This window comes from Lagenorhynchus albirostris, chromosome 4 (genome assembly GCF_949774975.1).
Source record: "Lagenorhynchus albirostris chromosome 4, mLagAlb1.1, whole genome shotgun sequence".
NCBI lineage: Eukaryota > Metazoa > Chordata > Mammalia > Artiodactyla > Delphinidae > Lagenorhynchus > Lagenorhynchus albirostris.
Window position 1 is genome coordinate 24,029,814 of NC_083098.1, and position 19,372 is coordinate 24,049,185.

At 39.3% G+C, this 19,372-nt stretch overlaps 1 protein-coding gene across 2 annotated transcripts in view; it reads left to right on the plus strand.

Annotated features, from left to right (window-relative positions):
• The window catches only part of GAB1 (GRB2 associated binding protein 1), a 125,931-nt gene that overhangs the window by 81,057 nt on the left and 25,502 nt on the right, over window positions 1–19,372 (plus strand). For both annotated transcript variants that reach the window (XM_060147693.1, XM_060147694.1), the window contains exons 2-3: window positions 3,098–3,392; window positions 15,298–15,523. In XM_060147693.1, the coding sequence (XP_060003676.1) occupies window positions 3,098–3,392; window positions 15,298–15,523 (521 nt within the window). The remainder of the gene's footprint in view (window positions 1–3,097; window positions 3,393–15,297; window positions 15,524–19,372) is intronic.

Sequence of the window (19,372 nt, forward strand, 5' to 3'; positions counted from 1 at the left end):
GGATGACAAAGAGTGACACATGAGCTGTAGCAAAGGGACATATTTCATTCTATTCTCTTTTTTGTCATTTTCCCAAGGTGTTTTGTGTGTGTGTTTTGGTAAAGCTCAGTTATGTTTATTTTATGATGTAAATGTTCAGTATTTTTCTCAAGTGGAAGGGGTTTTGAAAGCACACGCCTTTCTATTCAGGGTGGCCAATGTATCTAATCTAATAGTCTCAAAAATTTGACAACTTCATAGTCTTAGGGGAATTCTATTTATTGTACAAATATTTCTAGGTATTGGGCCCTTGCTCTGCATTGAGTATGTAACGGCAAATAAAGCAGACATGGTCACTGTCTTCTCAGACTTTATGGTCTGCTTGGGGAGTTAGATACTAAATAAATAAATACAAAGAAAAACTGGATTGCAAATTACAAAAATCACTACATAGGTATGTGATAGGGTCCCTAACATTATGCCCTGCTCTACAACCGGTGGTGGTTGAGTTGAGGTTGGTCAGGGAAGGGAAGGCCTAAAGGTCAAAGTCTGCCTGGCAAAGAGAGGAAAGAACATCCCGGACTTAGGAAACAGCATGTGCAAAGTCCCTGAGGCAGGAGACAGTTTGGCATCCTATAAACCAGCGGTCCCCAACCTTTTCAGCACCAGGGACTGGTTTCGTGAAAGACAGTTTTTCCACGGAGTGGGTGGGGTGGAGGGGAGATAGGGTTTGTTCTGGTGGTGATGTGAGAGATGGGGAGCAGCAGATGAAGCTTCACTCGCTGCCCGCCGCTCACCTCCTGCTATGCGGCCTGATTCCTAACAGGCCATGGGCCAATACCGGTCCGTGGACCAGGGGTTGGGGACCCCTGCTATAAACCATATGATTAGAAGGGAGAAGTGACAATTGGTGAAAACTTAAGAGAAAAAAAAAAGACCATATGTAAATGGTTAGAGATGAACTATATACAAGCACAGCAGTATGGCACTATTTAGTATAGGGACAGATAACCCTCCGAACAGTCCTGCAGCCCGAGAGCTTCTCTGAAGTGCGGTATAGAAATTGATGCCTGTAATACTTAGTCTGAGTCATTGGGGAATGGATGAATTATGTTCAATGAATTATGTAGTAAGGCATTTTAGAAGGATTTCCATGAAAGACATTAAAGTTTTAAAAAGTCATTTATGTATTTAAAGACAGAACCTTCACTATCTGGAGAAATCACTTTTACAAAAAGATGTGATTCCTTGATGGCCCTGGATAAGTGACATAATACTCTGTTTTCCTTTCTCTTTACTTCTCTATTCCTTTTTTAAGCTTACTGTTTGATAGGGAGGTATATGTGAAGGCGTCCTTTTACTAAGAGATGATATTTATTTATTTTGAAATAAGTAGATGTCATATATTAACTAAATGGATTTTTTTTTTTTTTTTTTTGCGGTATGTGGGCCTCTCACTGTTGTGGCCTCTCCCATTGCGGAGCACAGGCTCCGGACGCGCAGGCTCATTGGCCATGGCTTATGGGCCCAGCCGCTCCACGGCATGTGGGATCTTCCCGGACCGGGACACGAACCCGTGTCCCCTGCATCGGCAGGTGGACTCTCAACCACTGCGCCACCAGGGAAGCCCATTAATCATTTTTTAAGTGTACAGTTCAGTAGCATTAAGTACTTTCACATTGTTGTGCAACCATCATGGTCATTTATCTCCAGAACTTTTTCATCTTCTCAAACTGAAACTCTACCCATTAAACACTAACTCCCCATCCCCCTTCCCCCTAACGCCAGGCAACAACCATTTTGCTTTCTCTCTGTGAATTTGATTACCGTAGGTACCTCATATAAATAGAACCCTACAATTTTTGTCCCTTTGGCTTATTTCATTTACCATAACATCTCAAGGTTTATACAGATTGTAGCATGTGTCAGAATTTTCTTTTAAGGCTGAATAATATTTCATTGTATATATTTCATTTATCTCTTCATTCATCAGTGGACACTTGGGTTGCTTCCACCTTTTGACGGTTGTGAATAATGCTGCAATGAACATGGGTGTACAGATATGTCTCTGAGATACCCTGCTTTTCATACTTTTGAGTTAGATACCCACACTGGAATTTTTTGAAGGACCGCCATCCCATTTTCCACAGTAGTTACACCATTTTACATTCGTACCAGCAATGCACAAAGGTTCCAGTTTCTTCATATCCTGGCTCACACTTGTTATTTTCTGCCTTTTTGATAATAGCCATTCTAATGTGTATGAAGTGGTATCTCATGGTGCATTTCTCCACTGATAGTCATGTTGAACATCTTTTCTTGTGCTTATTGGTCATTTTTATATCTTTCTTGGGGAGTCAAATTCTTCAAGTCCTTTGCCCATTTTTTAATTGGGTTGTATACTTTCATTGTCACTGAGTCGTAGGAGTTCTATATGTATTCTAGACATTAATTTCTTATCAGATATATGATTTGCAAATATTTCCTCCCATTCTGTGAGGTGCCTTTTCACTCTTTGATCATGTTCTTCAAAAATATAAAAGTTTAAAATTTTGATGCAGTCCAGTTTCCCTGGCGTTTGTTTTGTTTCCTGTGCTCTTACTGTCATAATCAAGAAATCATTACCAAACCTAATATCATCAAGGTTTTCCGTATTTATTTTTCTAAGAATTTTCTAGTTTTAGCTGTTACATGTAGGTCTTTGATCCATTTTGAGTTAATTTTTATTTGATACGGTGAGAGTCTAACTTTATTCTTTTGCACTTGGATATCCAGTTTTCCCAGCACCATTTGCTTTTTATATTTAGTAAAAACTAAATCTTCCTTGGTTTGTTGACTTGATATTACCTATCAATGTAATAGCTTCTAATATCAATCGGTGTCTTCTAATCGGTGTCAGAAGCTCTAATAGAAAACAATAAATGTGTATACACATATTATTAAGTTAATTGAGGAAGCATCAGTAAACTTTGCTGGAGTGGTAGATTATTCTGTGGAAACAAAACATTGTCTATGACTTTCTCTAGTCAGTGCGTTTATAAAAGTGGTTTGACAAATGTGCATCTTGAAAAATTTCTCTCGAGTTAACACTGGATGGATATTTTTGTTTTGTTCCTAGGCATGGAAGAGGAGATGGTTTGTGTTACGCAGTGGTCGTTTAACTGGAGATCCAGATGTCTTGGAATATTACAAAAATGATCATGCCAAGAAGCCTATCCGTATTATTGATTTAAATTTATGTCAGCAAGTTGATGCTGGATTGACATTTAACAAAAAAGAGTTTGAAAACAGCTACATTTTTGATATCAACACCATTGACCGGATTTTCTACTTGGTAGCAGACAGTGAAGAGGAGATGAATAAGTGGGTTCGTTGTATTTGTGACATCTGTGGGTTTAATCCTACAGAAGAAGGTAAGTTCAAGATTTTGTGACTCAACCTGAGTTCTCCTTTATTACTACATTTTAAAAACCGTTGTAAAATTCTTTGTTATTTCAGTTACACAATATAATATTTTTTTATAATAGTAACAACATTTAGAAAAAGCAAACCTTTTAATCAGTTTAAGGAGAAATTTTTATAGATTTTAGAAAGAGAGACTACCATTGTGGGGCAGTGTCTAAATAATGTCCTGAAGAAGATGACAAGAAGGCATACTTATTTAAGAGCATTTCTTGAATTCCAAAGTAAATATTAAGTTGAACCTTAACACTGCTGATACTTGATATTTCAACCTGTTAAAATAACATTTTCATGCGGCTCAACTTACTTCTTCAGGAGTTTTTTTTAATTGAAGTATAGTTGCTGTACAGTATTATATGTTACAGGTGTACAATATAGTGATTCACAATTTTTAAAGGGTGTGCTCCATTTATAGTTACTATAAAATATTGGCAATATTCCTTGTGTTGTACAGTATATCCTTATAGCTTGTTTTATACATGATAATTTGTACCCCTTAATCCCCTACCTCTGTCTTGCCCCTCCTCCTTCCCTCTCCCCACTGGTAACCACTAATTTCATCTCTGTATCTGTGAGTCCCCTTCTTTTTTGTTATACTCGCTAGTTTGTTACATTTTTTAGATTCCACATATAAGTGATATCATACAGTATTTGTCTTTCTTTGTCTGACTTATTTCACTTAGCATAACACCCTCCAGATCTATCTATGTTGTTGCAAATGGCAACATTACTTCTTTTTGATGGCTGAGTAGTATTCCACTGTGTGTGTGTGTGTGTGTGTGTGTGTGTGTGTGTGTGTGTGTGTGTGTATGCGTGCACGCATGCGCACACACACCACATCTTCTTTATCCATTCATCTAATGATGGATACAGGAGTTATGTTTTAAACTATATTGGATTATGGAGTTATGAAATAGCCAAGGTGACTGTCAGTACCTGTGAAAAGCAAATGAGAATCAGTCACAAAACATGATGAAAAAGTAACAAACATACGAATTTACTTAACACAAATGTCCTAAAAAAAGCATGGAGGAAGAGGGGTCTCAAGTTTTGAAAAAGAGGTAGTGAAGAAAAGCTTCTTGGAGAAAGACCAATTTGTAGGCTTTTGAAGGAAGTAGTGTTGTATCTACATAAATGAAAGGAGGAATGCAGAACCTGGAGGCTTAGGGGCTAGGGAAGGGCCCAGAGGTGGAGTAGACTCCTCCTTGGCTGGAGCAGAGGGCTATGAATGATAAAGGCAAGGAGAGACTTGCTTGAGGATCTGAGATTTGAGTGCCTTTCCTGGGAGGAGCTGAGTGATTAAAGGCCTCAAGAAGAATTTTTTTTTTAATAAATTTTTATTTATTTTCGGCTGCATTGGGTCTTCATTGTTGCATGCGAGCTTTACCTAGTTGCGGCGAGCGGGGGCTACTCTTCGTTGCAGTGCACGGGCTTCTCATTGCGGTGGCTTCTCGTTGTGGAACGTGGGCTCTAGGTGCACGGGCTTCAGTAGTTGTGGCACGCGGGCTCAGTAGTTATGGTTCGCGGGTTCTAGAGTGCATGCTCAGTAGTGTGGCGCACGGGCTTAGTTGCTCCGCAGCTTGTGGGATCATCCCAGACCAGGGCTCGAACCTGTGTCCCCTGCATTGGCAAGCAGATTCTTAACCACTGCGCCACCAGAAGAGTCCCTCAAGAAGAATTTTACAAGTGGAATTCCTCTTTGGGTGCTTTTATATAGCTGTCATGGCCTCTTATATTCCCTGTCTACTTCTGTACTTCTCTTCCTTTTTAAACAAACACTAAGAACCCAGGGAGGGGACTCCAATACTAATTTAGGTTTGCAGAGCCAAGAATCAGAAATAAAGGTGACCTTATTAAATAGGGTCTTTGACCCTGTTGTTTTCATGGTTATACTCACATTGACAAGCATGCATTTCCAAATATCTATATTTAGGAGTGCTGGAGATTCAGTGAGGGGTGGAAAAATTGTGTTAACAATCAACTTCAAGAGTTAGATTGAAGTGAAACAGTCATCATCCCTAATTAGCTCAGGTCAGCATGCTGCTTCCTCTTTGGCCAGGCAGCCCCCAGGAGAAGGAGGCTTCCAGGGCTGGGATTGGCCCAGTGGGCTGGGGGAAACCCCTTGCTGAGGAAATCTAGAATGCTCGAGGGAAAACAGCGCTGAGAAAGGGAAGGAGGCGTCTGATTTAGACCGGAGGCTAATGACCTAGAGCTCTTCAGCAGAGTTCTACTGATTAAAAAGCCTCAAGCAATTGTTGCACATGTGGAATTAAAGCTTCAGTTGTTTTTGTGAAGTTACTAAATATGTTCACATTTTAAGCGGGCCTGCTGGTATTACTTGTAACTCCAGTTAAACTCCTTTCCCTTCTTGGTGGCATACATGATCTATATTTGAGCGCAGCAGAGGATTTTTCAGTTGAAGTCACAAATGAGATCGCTCTCTTTTTAATGGGTAACAGCCCCTCAGTAATGATAATGATTGGATTTAGACCTCACATTCATTTCCTTGTATGATGGATTTTCAGCTAAAATAATTGAAGTGGTTGTATAATCTTTGTGTTGATGTTGTTCTTTTGCCCGCTACCTTTTCAATTTAGAATTTGGGGGGATATAAATGCAGATTTCTCTCTCCATTGGTTGCCTGTACAGATTCAGCAGATCTGAAAGACTACAGTAGGTGTTCTTCTGTCTCTTTTTGTTTTCTTTATAATTGTCCGACTTAGCAAAGGTTATAAGATGCCCTCTTAGTGCGTTCTCCGGTTAAGGAATGTGAGTGTGTAATTTTTGGAAGCACTTTTGGGGGTGGTTAGAGTTGAGAACCCCCAAAATAAGAATTTGTCATGCTCAAGTGTCCCAGATTAGCTTTGCAAGTTTTAAGGCAAGGAGTCTGGTCCATCTGTCCACCTTAGAATGATTCTTATCATCTGGGAGCCAGTCAGCTCTGGGAAGTAGATAGGTTTTGTCTGCTTTAGAACATTAATTCAGTTATCTACCCAATTATTTGAGTTTGCCAGTACTCCACTAGGCTCTGGGCATTCATTCAACCGATACATATTAGGTGGCCAGTTAGGCAGACAGATGAGAGGTATTATAGACAGGAAACTGAGCATCTAGTGAGAGAAGAGTCATACCCAAAATAGTTCAGTACAGTTGATAAGTGCAAGTTAGATGTATATGTATGTACATATATGTGTTCACATTTTTTAATATAAATCATATTTTAACATATATTTAAGTGTTAATATATAACATTAAGATATAATTTTATATATTAAAGTATGATACTGTGGAAGTGTATAAATACAGTTTTTGCCCTCATAGAGCTTAAGTCAGTCTAGTAGGAGAGACAGGCAAATAATCTAGGAATTATAATACCAGTTGTTAGGTGCTCCGCTAAAAGAAAAAGAAAAGCATAGATAGCAGCTGATTGCATCTCAGGAGGATCAGGAAAAGCCTAGGTAGTTTTAAATGGCTCTGTGACTATAACTGATAATGTACTGAGAACTTTATTTTTGTCCTTAGTGGAACATCTTCATTGGCATTAGTAGTCAGAATCAGTTACAGTGCCTGTTTTCACTTCATAAACTTACTAGTATAGGGAGGGGGAAAGTTTCAAAACTTGAAAGCCACCTTTCAGTGGCAAAACTCCCAAATTCTTATAAAACAGATTAGAAGTATATTTGCCTTGAGTGAAGCTCTCAATTTGTGAACTTGTAATCTTCGCAATATCCATAAAAGGGGAAGTTGTAAGAAAATTAATAATATGATTAATCAAATTTGGTGTATATAAGCTGAGTTGGTTACCAAGAGTAACTATGCTAATCACAGATCTTTTTTTTTTTTTTGCGGTATGCGGGCCTCTCACTGTTGCGGCCTCTCCCGTTGCGGAGCACAGGCTCCGGACGCGCAGGCTCAGCGGCCATGGCTCACGGGCGCAGCCGCTCTGTGGCATGTGGGATCCTCCTGGACCGGGGCACAAACCCGTGTCCCCTGCATCGGCAGGCGGACTCTCAACCACTGCGCCACCAGGGAAGCCCCACAGATCATTTTTATCTGTTCATTAAAATAAGTCCCTAAGGACTTCAGTTTGCCAATACTTTTAAATTTAGTTCCTGATCTATATCTAAATGCAATTGTACGTATTTTTTCAATTCTATAATTTAGATGTTTTTACAAGTTCATCCTGGCCATCTCCCAAATAACCACAGTCAGAAATGTCTTACTAGATTGTGTTGGAGACTTGAGTTTCTAGGAATAAATCGGTGAAAGATGAGCAATCCTCCATTGTGTAGTATCAAGGAGCCACACAGATAGTTTTATTTTGCTCTATAATTTTGGTTTTTGAGGCATAGTAGCAAAACTGCAAAAAGCCTTTAAAAGCCAGCCATTGTATTTCCCTACTCATTTGTAGTAGCTGACTTTGCTAGATGCCTTCTTCAAAATTCCACATTTTTAAAGTTTTGTATCAAATTCTAAACTGCAGAGAACTGCTGTTATCCTTCGTGATCACATTCATACAGTTTAATATGACAAGGGGAGTATCAAAATGTCTTTGTTCTTCCATTAACTTTACTACCTGCTTTATATTCTCCTCCACTCACTGTATAATAGGGGCTTTTGTCTTTACCTAGATCTGTCCCCTGAGCCCTGTGTTCTTCCCTTTTCAGACAGCCGAATACGCTCCCACTCTTGGCGTAAAATTAATAACACAAAATGATTGTTCACTAAAACTAGTTTCAGGGTAGATGTGGGAAGAAATAGACTATGCTTGGTATTACAGCCTAAGAACATAACTATCCCCAGTCCCTAGGAGAACAACTAATTTTCTCCTGAAAACAAAAGGAAAGGGGAAAATTCTGACCTGTGTTTTGATTCCAGGAACCTCTCAAAATATCATTACCATGTTATTTCCGCTGCCCCAGGTGACCATTGCTATTATTGAATACTCCGAATGCTGGCAGGCTGAATCTGTTTTTCAGTTCTAGCTCATTGCCCTGTGTGTGGTTCCTATGAATGCTTTTATTTAGTAAACTTGAGACCAAGAAACTAATTTCTTTTGTTTTTCTTGGAAATGTGCAGATTTATTTTTGTTTCTACCCAGAGGTGGAAGCTGGACAATCTGCTAAACAAGTGCCAGGAAACTCAGCCTTAGGGCTGAATGCAACTGACTTGGTACAGAGGCTCCTGGTCTCATTTCAGGGGCAAGTTTAGAAAGTTGCCTCTTAATCAGTTGAGTTGCTTTTCTCAAAATGCCCAGATAATACTGGCTTAAAAAAAAAAATAGTGTGATTCTCTGATATTCTTCCTTTTAGAAAAGTAGGTAAGCTAATGTGAGAATATACACACTCTGCCATTCCTGCAAAGCAGTGCTTCTTAATTAGGGAACTTAAATTTCTTTTTATTTACTCTTTCATACAGGTATAACTTAGTACTGTGCAAGGCACAGATCTTAAGTTTACAGTTCAATATAGTTTTATATATCCATTCTGTATCTATACATAGAAATAGAAATCTGTGAAACCCCCACTCAGATCAAGAAATAGAACAGTTCCGGTCCCCTAGAAGGTTTTCTCACATTTCTTCCCAGTAAAAACCCAGAAAAAAAGTTCAGATGTAACCATTATTTTGCTTCTATCACCATAGATTAGTTTTCCCTGTACTTGAACTTTACACAAATAAAACCATTGAGTCTGGCTTCTTTTTTCCAATAGTAAGTCTGTGAGATCCATCTATATTGCATGTCGCACGAGTTCAGCATCCTATGTAGCATTCCACTGTGTGAATATATTGTAAATTATTGATCTATTCAAATGTTGATGGACATTTGGCTTGTTTCCAGTTTTTAGTTAATACAAATAAAGCTGCTGTGAGCATTTTTACATCTGTCCTTTGATGGACATGAACACTTTGCTCTTTGGTATATATACCCATGAGTAGAATTGCTGCAATTCATCATAGGATATATATTTTTAGTTTTAGTAGATTTGTTAGTAGCTTTAGTTTTCCAAAGTTATTGTGCCAATTGCTTTCCTACCAGCAGCATATAAAATTCCTAGTTACTCTACGTTACTAGCATTTGGTGTTGTGGGTCATTAATTTTAGCCATTCTAGTGAGTGTGTATCTCATTGTGGTCTTACTTTGCATTTTCCTGAGGACAAGTCCAACCAGAGTCTGTTCTGTTTTGTCTTCTTTTGTTTTATCACACATTTTCAAGCTACTGCCCCTGAGATCTTGATTCATTGAGTCTCCTGAGTGAGGCCCAGGCACCTAGATTTCTCAAATACCCAACAAGTAATTCTGCCAAGATGCCATGACACCTCTGGATAAAAATTAAATCATTTGTCAGCACTAAGGGTTTGTTTTAAAAGTCTCCAAGAATGTTTTCACATTCTATTAAGGAGATGGATGGTCATGACAGATAAGAAGATTGGACTCTGATGAAAGGTCTTCGATTTTTGATTAAATAATTTGAAGACATTTCAGGTTGCTTCAGTGAAAATTGTGACTACCGCCCTTTCTTGTTTGTATCCATTTGATAGATTTACCCTTATAAAATGTTCTTCCATGGATAAAGAAGATGTGGCACATATATACAATGGAATATTACTCAGCCATAAAAAGAAACGAAATTGAGCTATTTGTAATGAGGTGGATAGACCTAGAGTCTGTCATACAGAGTGAAGTAAGTCAGAAAGAGAGAGACAAATACCGTATGCTAACACATATATATGGAATTTAAGAAAAAAAAAACGTCATGAAAAACCTAGGGGTAAAGCAGGAATAAAGACGCAGACCTCTTAGAGAACGGACTTGAGGTTATGGGGAGGGGGAAGGGTGAGCTGTGACAGGGCGAGAGAGAGTCATGGGCATATACACACTAACAAACGCAGTAAGGTAGATAGCTAGTGGGAAGCAGCCGCATGGCACAGGGATATTGGCTCGGTGCTTTGTGACCGCCTGGAGGGGTGGGATGGGGAGGGTGGGAGGGAGGGAGACGCAACAGGGAAGACATATGGGAACATATGTTTATGTATGACTGATTCACTTTGTTATAAAGCAGAAACTAACACACCATTGTAAAGCAATTATACCCCAATAAAGATGTAAAAAAAAAAAAAAATGTTCTTCCATAAAGAAGGGTATGTTCAGAAGTGAGAAGACGGCCATTTTTTTTTCCTCTTTTTACTTTATTTTTTATTTTTTGGCCACACCGCACAGCATGTGGGATCTTATTAGTTCCCTGACCAGGAATCAAACTGGGACCTCCTGCATTGGAAGGCTAAGTCTTTTTTTTTTCTTTTTTAACCTTTTTTTTTTTTTTGGCTGTGTTGGGTCTTTGTTGCTACACGCTGGCTTTCTCTAGCTGTGGCGAGTGGGGGCTACTCTTCCTTGTGGTGTGCAGGCTTCTCCTTTGCAGAGCACGGGCATTAGGCGCACAGGCTTTAGTAGTTGCAGCACGCAGGCTCAGTAGTTGAGGCACGTGGGCCCTAGAGTGCACGAGCTTCAGTAGTTGTGGCTCGTGGACTCTAGAAAGCAGGCTCAGTAGTTGTGGCACACAGGCTTAGTTGCTCCACGGCATGTGAGATCTTCCCAGACCAGGTATTGAACCCGTGTCCCCTGCATTGGCAGGTGGATTCTTAACCACTGCACCAGCAGGGAAGTCCCAAAGGGGGAGTTTTAGCCACTGGACCACTGGGGAAGTAGAAGATGGCCATTTTAGCATTAATAGTAATGCCTACTCTTTGTGAACTCTTATTTTCTAGGTTAATTAGATATAAATCACCTAAATCTATTTGAAATGCTTCTCTTTACAGAAAAAAAAAATCTACAACAGACCTGGTAAATCAGGAATCAGTAGATATAGAGCAACCTTGACCTATTTACCTTTAATTGTGAACATAAAGGGAAAGCTTTTGCAATAGCAACAAACAAATGTTCTGTCAACAAATGTAGCCCATCTTGGGAGGAAAGGATCTCATCTGGTCTCCTGACAGGAAGTGAGCAATACCACAGTTTTATTACCACATGCTCAGGCAGGGTATGTCAGTAGTTACAAAATCAGAGGATCTTATCACATCAACTTTGAAATAGTCTACCTTACCCATAATAAAGAGTAAGATTGCTTCCCTGGGCTTAAGCACGTGTACCATTTGATTTAAAAAATATTATTTTGAATATTTCACGGCATGGGCTGGGCACCCCAGCTTGTATGAGGGACACTAACTCCAGAGCGTTATGCTTCCAAATGGGATAAAACTGTGCATTGAGGTAGGGATCGTGTGAACCAATCTATTATTCGTGGCTCCCCTCACAGAACAATCTATTCCTCTTCACTGAAAACCCGTTAAGCCTTTTCTTTGCAGTACTTATTAGCTTTCTAAGTAAAATTAAATTAAGAGTTTGCTGCAGTAGCTTATCAGGCCTTTAGTGGATGCCAATTACCGTCTTCATGCCTTCTGAATTAAGAGACAGGAAATAATTTTACACACAGAAGCACACCCTATGCTGATGTTTGGTTCTCAGAAACTTTGATACCACCATTACTTAGAAAGAACAGTAAGTCAGAAACCCAAGTGAGGCAGAAAGCAATAAACATGGTCTGCTCAACTACTTGTAGGGTAGAATGGGGGCTAATCCCGTGTCTTTCTAAGGTTGAAGAGAAGTTTCTTTCAGACCAGTTGGTCAACTTTGGCTAGAAGTTTTATGTTAAAGAATATTTAGATACCATGCCATGCTGGCATTAAAATACACAGAGTTGAGGATATAGTCAAATTACCATGAGTAAAATCATCCCAAACACTCAAACGTTGAAGATGGTGCATTATCTGAGCCCAAGGTGGGAAAGCAGTGTCCCCTTACCTTTTAAAGTCCTTTGTGTGCCATGTTGTTTGGAACGGTTGGGCTTGCTGTTCACAGCTATTTGAAGGTCTTTTCTTCCATGAGCTTGCTAGTGAACATAATGGAGGTTTCTCTCTAGTTCTTGCCTCCGAGAAGTATACATAAGTCTTCCCATATTGTGAACAAGATTTTTTTGCTTAAAAAGGAACCTTTGAATCCCAGTCCTTTTGTCAGAAAATGGAGAGGCTCTTGCAGCTATAAAAGAGTAAAACACTTTTATCATTCACAGGTGGCAGAAATGGAAGGTTAAAAATGAGATAGTCCCATTGTGTTAATAAAACAAGGCCAAACAAAAGTGATTGCTTGGCTGGGTGACTTTTTTCCCCACTTAAGATGAATCACTCAGTTCGTTTAGTATATAGCCATCCAGTTTAGAAAAAATATTGAAGGAAAAGTGTATCTATAAAAACAATGACTTGAAAAAAACAAAACAAAACAACTGCCTGGAAAAGTTATTTTAGGAGTTACAGTGGAAAACTAGAATTCATACTGTTTTATACGGTAAAGTTTTTCCAGTGTTTAGTTTGATTTTGTTTGGTCAGAACTAAACATTGAACTGGATTATACAATTTTTCCATATCTCTGTGGTAGAAGAAAGAAGTATATAAAATATACTTGTGAATACACCCTGTAGGCTACAGAGAATACAGCAACTACTTTCTGATTCCTCTGCTTTTTTTTTCTCCTCAATGTTGTATATATTTTTCTTAAGGTCTTTAAAGGGTAAATATTTTTCATAGTTCTCTGAAGTTTAACACTCCACAAGGATTTACTCTGAGTCACTGATTAATCTAGGGCATTTCAAATCCCCTTAAATACATCTGTTTATATTTGTTTCAAAATCAAAACAGTAAAACATTTCATAGGGTATGTTATAAACACTATTTATAACCAGCATCAATTATACATGATGAGGTACTTATGAGTTCCTGCGAAATTACGCCATTGTCTTGTATAAATGTCGAAAAATTAATGTATTCTTTTCTCACCATCGTCTGTTCTGGCCTTTCATAAATAAGAAAGAATGAATTAATTTCTGTCATAAAGTGTTAGCTTTTGTTAGATGAGCTTGTGGGAAGACTTGACATTGCGTGCAGCATAGCAAAGATAGAACATTAGAAATTAGCTCAAGTTCTCCTTAACCCAGGCCGAAGTCTCCAACAGAAATAAATTTTCATACTCGGTTAGCATCTAGCAGGGCTCACAGAGATTTCTGGAAGAGCAAATTCCAGACTGCACGTGCAGGTGAAGGGGTCTTGCAGATTGGGGATTGCTTTCACCTCTTCCAACCTGGTATAGAGAAAGTGCTAATAAGTGAGTTTCTGTTGGGTGAATGGAGTGTTTTTGAGCATCTGCCCCAGGAGTTCTGATCCTTTTGGTTTGCTTTGGGGACCCACAATTAAAGATAAACTAATTAAAGGTAGTCATACTCACGTGTTATCATTCAAGCTTTACCATTAGGATATGAGCTTCTCTGCCTAGGAAGAAGAGTTTTGAAATAAGCTACATAAACTTGGCTGTAGTGCATATGTGGATGTTAATGTTGAATACATAAAGACCTCATCAAAAGCACATGGACTTATTCTGTAGAATCTAGAGAAGAGAGAGCAGACCTTTCGCTCTTCCCTGGGGAATTGACAGACCAAATGACCTGCCTGTTATTCTATTCTATAGAACATATTAAGTCTTCTTACCACTTCTTAGCATCGTTAGATACTGTTTTGTTGTGAAAAATCTCAGTTTCAACCCAGCCTTTTCTGTTCTAATATAAACAGACAATAAACAGATTTGTTTATTCGAATATGAGCATTTACCTTTTTTTCTGGATTTATAGCCCCGTATTCCTAACCAGACTAACAATTTTTCTTTTGGGCCCTCAAAATTTTCCTTGGTTGTGTCAGTGAGATTTTCTTTCTAGGCTTTCAACTTGTTTTCAAATTACTTCATTCTACACAATTTAGCTATGTTCATATGTCTTCTCAGAATGTAGTTAAGTGCTTAATAAATTACTTCTTTACCTGCTGACCCCTTTTGCATTAAAATACTACAGAAATCCGATAACGGCAAATGAGGCTATGAGCGGAGGGAAGAGGTGATGCCTTAAAGAAAAGCTCTTTCCTTAAATGTGAATCCTGGAGTTAGACATATTTCTCCCTAGTCGGTGGCTAAGAAATAGAAAGAAAAGAGTGAACAGCAAGACAAACATGGGGTAAAGAGCTGGCCCTGGTACACACAGCACCATGGGCCTGTAGATACCACATAATAAAATGGGTCTCCTTGGAAGGTTGGCTTGCCTTAGAAAGTGCTTTATTATCATGAAAAAAAAGTCTGCTGGTGCTTGTGCTAACATCTCCATTCCCAGTAACCTCAAAACCAAAGAGCGTTCAAGGCAACATTAACCAAGGCTTTTTTTTTTTTTTTTTTTTTTTGCGTACCCTGAGGCTTGCGGGATCTTAGTTCCCCCACCAGGTATCGGACCTGGGCCCTGGCAGTGAAAGCGCCAAGTCCTAACCAGTGGACCGCCAGGGAATTTCCACCCATGGCTTTTTTAGAGCCTCTGGAAGAAAGAACCCTACCCTTCAGATCTCTTTAACAAGAACCAGTAATTTTCTGTGTCAGCATTGCCATTTAGGTAGCACGTATTTTAACTGACACTGTCCTGGTTTATCCTGTTTCCGTGTGTTTAAACGATCTATCTCCAAACTTTCGAGTAGCTGGTCACAAAGCACCGAGCTGATCTCCCTGTGCTATGCGGCTGCTTCCCACTAGCTATCTGTGGGATAGGGAGGGTAGGAGGGAGACGCAAGAGGGAGGCGATATGGGGATACATGTATACGTCTAGCTGATTCACTTTGTTATACAGCAGAAACTAACACACCATTGTAAAGCAATTATACTCCAATGAAGATGTTAAAAAAAATGGGATGGACAGTGACGGTCACACTTGGGTGTTGCAGATCCTGTGAAGCCACCTGGCAGCTCCTTACAAGCACCGGCTGATTTACCACTGGCGATAAATACAGCACCACCATCCACCCAGGTGGATGCCTCCTCTGCCGCTCCACCTCCTCCATATCAGCTAATTAGCCTTCCACCACACCTGGAAACCCTTGGCATCCAGGAGGATCCTCAAGACTACCTCTTGCTAATCAACTGTCAGAGCAAGAAGCCCGAACCCACCAGGTAAATCACCTGTGTCCCTGTGCGTGTACGTGCATACCCTTAGGCATCTTACCTTTAAACTTTTTAAAGCCTGATTTGAAGGCTTAAAAGTAACCATCTGTAGAAGCTCATCTTTTAGGCTTATAATTCAGGTTGATGTTCCTCCACGAACGATTTCCGATATTCAGGAGATTTTATTGGAGAAGCACATTGTCTATCATTTTTGGCAAAGAACACTTGCGCCTTCACGGCTCCTTTGGAACTCTGTCTCCTGTGTCTTAGTCCTTGTTACAGGTTCACAGTGTTACTTGCTTAACAGATTTCACTGATTTATATATAAATGGTGATCTTGCTCCATTTCTTATGTGATTGTAAACCAGCCAAGGCTCATCTTTTGTTTCTGAAGAAGGAGAGGAATACCTACTGCTAGAAGATTTTGAAAGCAAAACGATCCCATTGCAGTGAGTGTGTTGTGGTTGCTTTGGATCTGTGTGAGAAATTAATCATACAGGTAAAATCCCACTATAGCAAATCCTATGGAATACACACACCAGAGGTTAGTGAAATTTGATGAAATCAAATATATTGCGAAAAACTTTGACACTTTCCAATCTTTACACCTAGCAATGAAGCAGTGCTTACCACAGGCCTTGACTTTGCAGATTTTTAAGTAGAATGAAGTATATGGATTTCACTACTTGACCAAAGATATCATAAAACTTTCCCGAATCCTTGGTTTCCCTGTCATCTTGATCTCTGCTCCCATACCCCTCTTTTCTTCTAAGCTATGAGATATTTTAATTTAATCATTCTTCTCATTTGATGTTGAATCATTGGAAGACTGGAGGTAACGGTGAGAACTGAGCCAGAACTTGATGATCACAAGGGCTGTCATACCGTTAATAGCTATGTGACAACTAGTGATATTGGGTATATTTATTATCTTAATTTGCAATATTAAGGAGGGAGGTGAATTGCATTGAAATATAAAAGATTTTTTTTAAACAGGGATATTAGATTCAAGCATTATTTTTATGAAAATAAAAAGGATTTTTTCATGTCAAAAGTGACTGTTACTGGGCTAAAGGATCATACAAAACCCTTGTTCAAAAATTTTTATATAGGGGCTTCCCTGGTGGCGCAGTGGTTGAGAGTCCGCCTGCCGATGCAGGGGACTCGGGTTCGTGCCCCGGTCCGGGAAGATCCCACGTGCCACGGAGCGGCGGGGCCGGTGAGCCATGGCCGCTGGGCCTGCGCATCCGGAGCCTGTGCTCCGCAACGGGAGAGGCCACAACAGTGAGAGGCCTGCGTACCGGGAAAAAAAAAAAAAAAAAAAAATTTTATATAGAATTTGTTAAGATCCACAAATTAGTTTCTGTGAACCATTCCCTGAGATAGTGGAAATAGCTCACAGATCTTCCAAAGACGAGTTTCTATATATTTGTTGTAATGGGATTTTACCTGTAAAAGTTAAGAAAAAAAAAAAGGGAAAAATTATAAATCAACACTGGTTAATATCAAATTCTAACTTGATTTTTGCTTGTTTGCTGTGAGAATTTAAAATTATACACTCGCAACGTTGTTGCATATGCTACTAATAACTAAGATTTTATTTTAGGGAGCTCCACAATTATTTTTCCATCTCAGCTTTTCAAAAGCCAACAGCTAAGTGACAGTTTTCAGTACACTTTCTTTTTATATAGTGTCTTTCATTGATCTCATTGGTATCATAACTTTCCTATTGTAGTAGAAATTATGCTCAAAATCATTACTCAGATATATTTTGTATCTGTATTTTGCAAAAGTGACAGTTAAATAGCAAATATTTGTGAAGTACTTGCTGAGGGCCCACTGTTCCGCTAGGTGCTATGAAGGTACAAACTAAGTACATAAGATAAAGCCCCCTTAGATTCAGTCACCTTCAGAGTTTAAAAGTAAATCTTGTGAAGGAATCAAAACATGCAAGCATGAAGTGCTTGTAGGTGAAGGTAAGATGTGAGCATTGCCTTGCAAACTCCCGTTCATCCTGCAACACTCAGCTCAGACATCTGCTCCTCTAAGGAGGCATTCCACTAAACTCCCAGGCTGGATTAAATGCCTCTCAGGGTTTTCAGAGAATCCTGGTTGTACCTCCATGTCTCTGTTTTATTGGGTTGGCCAAAAAGTGCCTTCAGTTTTTTAAGTAAAAATAAAAGACATCTTTCATTTTCACCAAGAGCTTTATTGAACAACATATTCACCCTTTTGTTCCACTGTCTTCTGCCATTTTTCAGGCAACTTCATAATTCCATCTTCCCAAAACTTTTTATCTTTTTGAGCAAAGAACTATTCCAGGTGCCTTTTACAGTCTTCCAGGGAATTGAAATTTTTTCCATTAAGAGAATTTTGTAAACACCGAAATAAATGGAAATCCAAAGGTGCAATGTCTGGTGAACACGGCGGATGAGTCAGAACTTCCCAGCCAAGCTGTAACAGTTTTTGTCTGGTCATCAAAGAAACATGCGGTCTTGCGTTATCCTGATGGAAGATGATACGTTTTCTGTTGACTAATTCTGGACGCTTTTCATCAAGTGCTGCTTTCAGTTGGTCTAATTGGGAGTAGTACTTGTTGGAATTAATCGTGTGGTTTTCCGGAAGGAGCTCATAACAGAGGACTTCCTTCCAATCCCACCATATACACAACATCACCTTCTTTGCATGAACACTGGCCTTTGGTGTGCTTGGTGGTGGTTCATTTCGCTTGCCCCATGCTCTCTACCGTTTCACATTATTGTACAGTATCCACTTTTCATCACCCGTCACAATTTGTTTTAAAAACGGAACGTATTCATTACGTTTAAGTAGAGAATCGCATGTGGAAATAGGTCAAGAAGGTTTTCTACACTTAATTTATGTGGAATCCAGACCTCAAAGCGATTAAAACATAACCAAGCTGGTGCAAATGATTTTCAACGCTTGATTTGGATATTTTGAGTACGTCAGCTATCTCCCACGTGGTATAACGTTGATTGTTCTCAGTTAATGTCTCGATTTGATCGCTCTCAACTTCAGCTGGTCTACCTGACTGTGGAGCATAGCCCAGTGAGAAATCTCCAGCACAAAACTTCGCAAACCACTTTCGACACATTTGATCAGTCATAGCACCTTCTCCATACACTACACAAATCTTTCTTTGTGTTTCAGTTGCATTTTTACCTTTCTTGAAGTAATAAAGCATAATATGCTGAAAATGTTGCTTTTTCCTTCCATTTTCAATATTAAAATGGCTACAGAAAAGTTCACCAATTTTGATGTCTTTTTTTTTAAATGCACGCTGATATGACAGCTGTCACATACAATCTAACAAAACTGTTTCAAACGAAGTTAAAGACAACTAAGTGCTACTAGAACCATCTTACGGAAAAAACGGAACGAACCTTTTGGCCAGCCCAGTATCACAGAATTGGAAATAGCTTGATAATTTTAGGTATTCTCCACTACACTCTAAGCTAGTCAAAGACAGGGAACTTAGTACTCATTGTACTTCTAGCTTCTTCTTAACTTCACGTTTGAATTAAATCAAGTACAAATTTTAGAATATGTGTTAGAAATTCCTAGAAAGGTCAGTGCAAGTGTTTTTGAGAGGGAGGGTGAGATGCCTCATAGGAGGAGTAGCCTCAGTGCCCAGGGGAGTTGTTTGCAGGCTTTTTTGTAGTTCCTGCAGCCTGTAGGAACCCTTAAAGGGACTTTCTCTGAATAGGTGAGTGACCTGAAAACCACGTTTTGGAAATATTGATCTTCTAGCAGTCCTGGTCCTATGGATGGTATGATAGATTGGAAGAGGGAGAAACTAGAGGAAAGAAGTTTGCTGAGGGAGGGGTCCGTGGTGTA